Genomic DNA, 5,010 nt, shown 5'->3' with positions numbered 1-5,010 from the left:
TGTTGTGATGAACTGATACATAATACAGAGAAGAACTAAAGTCTGAGATGCACGCCTATTTATTTTATTATACATTGTTTCTGTTACATTGGTCCAGAGTACAACACAATACGTTTTCTGCATCATCAGCTAAAACCCCACATTACTAATTTTAGGCCTATTAAGTAAGAAGAAATAATTTTTTACACTTTAAAATGTTATAATGCATGAGACAACTTTGGTTATATAATCAATCAATCAATCAAATTTTATTTGTATAGCACATTTCAGCAGTAAGGCATTTCAAAGTGCTTTACATAATTAAAATAAAAATATAAACAGTGAGAAAGAAAGATTTTGAAAAAAATTAAAAAAGATAAAAACATTAAAAACATCGATCCACGTGAAGACTTGCCCTTATGGGGTCTCCTCGAACATAGTTTTATTCTCAAACCTAAGACATTAAAACCCTAATTTAGCCATAATCAACTCTAAACATGTGGGTTTTAAGTTGAGATTTAAAGGCTCTCAGTGTTTCAGCTGTTTTACAGTTTTCTGGAAGTTTGTTCAAAATTTGTGGTGCGTAGAAACTGAATGCTGCTTCTCCCAGTTTGGTTCTCGATAATGCAGTATATACACCTACTGCAGTACTTTCTTGTACTTTTTCAAAGAAAGTACACACTTTATGTCCTTTGTCAATCGGCCCTGAGTCTCATGGTTATGCACCATCACTCATGGTTATGAGTGGCACACACTCACTATTACATTTTCATGTTGACAGTTTCTTCTTCCAAACTGCTGGAAGAGTTTCACATCCTGGAGAATACTTTAATTCACATTCTCCAGGGTGTGAATTAAAGTATAAGAACTCAACAGAATAGATACCATGCAGGTCTAACTGATCAATCTTTGGTACCATGAACGTTTGTCTGTTTAGGTTGTAGAAATGAATATTTTAACTCAGTGGTTCTTAACCTGGGTTCGGTCGAACCCCAGGGGTTCGGCGGAGCTTCTGCTGCGGAGATAAAGACACACTTGTGTAAAGACGTGATGACGCCCCGCTTTGCCATCACTTGCAACTGGGGGGTTTGGTATCTCAAAAAAGGTTAAGAACCACTGTTTTGACTGAAATGTACACAGAATAAATGTCCAGTTTAGATCAATCAATCCTCCTTATAAAATGCAACAAGATGATTTAGTTTCAGTTTTTATAAAATCAACTTCTGTAAGAAGTTTCTCTAGCAGTTCACTGATTTCACTTTCATGAATTTTTTGCAGTTCTTCTTTTTCTGCTTCTGTTTCCTTGAGCTTTAACTCTTCTTCCTGTCTTATTAGTAAATCTTTGATTGTTGTCAGATTCTCTGTCTTCTTAGAAACACAGTTCACTAATTTATTAATTTCTGTCTGATATTTTTTCCTCTTTTCAGTTTCTTTGTATGTTTCCAGTGCCTTCAACAGGTCGTATTTCTCATCTTTGTCCTTCATTTGCTCCTGATGTTCTTTCTTCTGATCTTCAAACTTCTTTTTATATTTCTCCTTGAATTCGTTGGACCTGACAGCTTCTTCTCTCGCTTTCTCTTCATATTCCTTTTGAAGATTCTCCAGTTTTTCCTCTAAAATATTTCGTTGTTTTTCCTCCTCTTCTCTTCTGCTCTGTTCCTCCTTCTTTCTTTCCTCTTCATATCTTTCATGCTCTTTCTTGTACTGCTCTTCAAGTTCTCTCAGTTTTCTTTGTTGCTCCTGTTTTCTCTTCTCCTCTTCTTCTTTTTGTTTTGTTTCTTCTAATTCCCTTTCCTTTAGCTCTTTCTCTTTCTCTTTATCAATATTTTCTTTCATTTCCTTCAGTTTTCTTTCTGCCTCCTGTTTTAGTTTTTCTTCTTCTTCTTCCATTTTCCTTTTCATTTTTTGCATTTCTTCATCATATTTTCTCCTAAGTTCTTTCCTCTCTCTCTCCATCTCTTCTTCTTTCTCCTTCAGGATTCTCTTCATTTCTTTCTGTATAGCAGCTTCAGCCTCCTGCAGCATCTCGTTGGTGTAGCAGCTTCCTCCATTGTTCTTCACCATGGTGTTGATCTTTCTGATCAGCTCTCTCACCTGAGATCGATCCTGTTTTTTACTGTTAATAAATACATGGTATCTTCCTCCACAGTCAGAGATCAGCTTCTCAAAGAAATCTTTATCTTTTTCTATGTATTCTTCAATCGTTTGCTCATCATTTTCCAGTGTATCTCCATAGGTGAAAAGTATGATGGTGAACTTTTCAGCACCTTTCCCAAAGCCTTGCTTTATTAGTTTTACTGTTTCCTTCTCCTCTGGTGTGATTCTGCCGATCCGTATCACCAGCAGGAAAACATGCGGACCTGGAGCCAGGAGACTCATACATTTCAAAGTCTCTTCATTCACTTCTTCGTGGCTCAAACTGTCATCAAACAGACCAGGTGTGTCGACCACAGCAACATGATGGCCGTCCACCTCACACTCTTCTTTCCAACAAAGTTTTGTGACTGATTTGGGGTTGAGCTCGGCTTTGAAGGCTTTGCGTCCCAGAATCGTGTTTCCAGACGAGCTCTTTCCACAACCGGTCTTTCCAAGTAGGACAATCCTTAGAGACTTGGAGCTCTGATCTGATTCAGCACCTGTAATATCAAGAAAATTCTGTTACTGCAGCATTGAACTGGTCATTTAGTCTGAAATATGATGCTTTATATCCAGAACTTACTCAGATCCATCTCTGCTTGTTTGAATTTCTTTATTTCAGCCTCTAGTTTGGTGATGTGTTGACTTTGTTGTATGTTTTTCTTGATTTGCGCTTTTAAAAATGTCTCTGATGTGTAAACATCTGGTCTATTCTTGTCAACAATTGTACTTTCTACCCTCAGAATCAGTTCTTTGATCTGCCGTCTGTCTCTGATGTTGAGAATAATATGTCTTCCTCCACAGATCTGGAGGAAATCCTGGATGTCTCTGTCTCTGTGTACAAAGTTAACAACAGCTGGATGTTTAGGATCTGAGTCTGTAGTGAAGAGGATGATGGTGAAGTCATTGACTCTGGAGCTGAATGTGTCCTGSATGGTGTGTAACTCTCCCTTGTCTTCATCAGTGAGGGGACCCACAGGTAGGACCAGGATGAAGGCGTGGACACCCTCAGGGTCACAGAGGGAGACACACCTGAAGGATTCCTCCATCACTTCCTGCTGAGCTTTTCCATCCAAGGCAGGCAGCTCCACCAGAGAAACCCAACGTCCAAACGCCTCTCCCTGGTTTCTGACACACTCTGAAGGAAGATCTGGCCGACCTAGAATGACCTTGGCTGCTGCCGTCTTCCCTGCTCCTCTCCTCCCAAACAGAACCAGGTTCAGTGAAGGTTTCATCTCTTTAGGTTGGGATTTGCTGGAGTCTTTTGAGAATGTGAGAAATGTTTCTCTATTTATATCCACAATGTTCTGGATCTTCTGCATTAACACTTTATGATCCTCTTTAAACATAATGTAGTGTCTTCCACCACATTCTTCCAGCAGTTCATTAACAGAGGGATTCATTTCTTCATCATGAGTTAATACAATCATGGCATGTTTGAAACCATCTTGATGAAACAAACTCAAGACAAACTTCAGTGTTTTCCTGTCCTTCTCAGTGAAATCTGAAGGTTTAACTAACAGCAGCAGAACATTTGGTCCAGGAAGGCAAAGAGTCACACAGCTCTTTATTTCTTCTATTAAAGCTTCGACTGAGAGACTGAAGATGTCAGGAGCTTTTACAACCTTCACTGGTTTTCCTCTCCATTTCCCATGAGCGAACTCACTGTGCTTGAAGGGGTTCAGTTTGTAAAATATGTTTTGGCTTTGCTTTTTATTCAAGATGGCGGTACAGAGGGATTTCTTCTTGTCCTCACTTTTTCCAAACATCACAATCCTGAGTTCATCTGCTAAAAAATGAACAAGTCATTATTTAGCTCCAGAAATCAGAATAAACACTTTTAAACCACAAAATGTTGTGCCCTGCTTAGAATTTATATTTTCTAAACACCTTTGAGGACCAAATGTATTCATACAAATAACTGATTATAAATCATTATAATGCAAATGTTTTTTTTTCTATTAAGTTCTTTTTATCTATTTCCACTTGCTCAAAATGTTGGCATGTTTTGTCTGCACTGAAATGACAACATTTTCTGATCTGAATTAACAACCAGAACCACAGACAATAAGCAAGTCAGCGATACCTTTCAGTTTATGTAAAATCCTCTTGGAGATCCAGAGCAGAGATTCATGCTTATCACAGTTTTGCTGATCTACCTCGTCGGTAGATGAAGAAGGTACAATAATACAAATGTACTCTGATGTGTTGTCCTGCCTTTATACTTATTTTTATCAAACCAAGTTAATTATGATTTGGAGCAAACTTGTGCTATTATCCTTCAACAATCCTATTCAGAGATAATTGACTATAGTTGACTTTAGAAATTCAGTATAAATGTAGATTAATTTTATATCTAACTATTTAAATTAGTGACATTAACCATATAATTACATACATTTTTAGTTAAAGAATGTATGTGCTTTGTAATACATGAAATTATAAAATAATGAAAACAGAATTTGTGAAATTAATTAAAATAACTTACAGAGCTGCATATTTATTTTAATACTCTGAATTTTGTTCGAATTAAAATACTAGATAGGAAATTTTAAAGTTTTATAGCTCACTAATGGCACACAAACAAATGTATTTTTGATATCAATATGATTTCCCCAAGTTATTACAGAGTTTCGCAACAATTTAAATTCAGTTAATTTTAACATTCTTGTGCACAAAGTATTGTATTTCTATTTGTTGAGGTATAAAACCTAACTTAGCCACTGAAGTTGAAGTTTAATTGGCAAGACTCAAGTTGTCAGTTAAACAGAAACACAGAATTTTTAGAGCCATCCATCCATTTTCTTCCGCTTATCCGGGTCGGGTCGCGGGGGCAGCAGCTTCAGAAGGGAGGCCCAGACTTCCCTCTCCAGCCTCTTCCAGCTCCTCCAGGAA

At 37.3% G+C, this 5,010-nt stretch overlaps 1 protein-coding gene across 1 annotated transcript in view; it reads right to left on the bottom strand.

Moving 5' to 3' along the window:
- Window positions 1–1,080: 1,080 nt before the first annotated feature.
- Window positions 1,081–5,010, bottom strand: part of LOC103470808 (GTPase IMAP family member 8-like) — a 21,145-nt gene continuing 17,215 nt past the window's right edge. Inside the window, exons 5-6 of the mRNA XM_017306582.1 lie at window positions 2,699–3,904; window positions 1,081–2,615 (exon numbers count right to left, since the gene is read on the bottom strand). Of these exons, the coding sequence (XP_017162071.1) occupies window positions 1,153–2,615; window positions 2,699–3,904 (2,669 nt within the window). The 3' untranslated portion in view covers window positions 1,081–1,152. The remainder of the gene's footprint in view (window positions 2,616–2,698; window positions 3,905–5,010) is intronic.

Source organism: Poecilia reticulata, linkage group LG9 (genome assembly GCF_000633615.1).
Source record: "Poecilia reticulata strain Guanapo linkage group LG9, Guppy_female_1.0+MT, whole genome shotgun sequence".
Classification (NCBI taxonomy): Eukaryota; Metazoa; Chordata; class Actinopteri; order Cyprinodontiformes; family Poeciliidae; genus Poecilia; species Poecilia reticulata.
The sequence above is the reverse complement of the archived record's forward strand: the minus strand, read 5'-3'. Positions and strand labels throughout refer to the sequence as shown.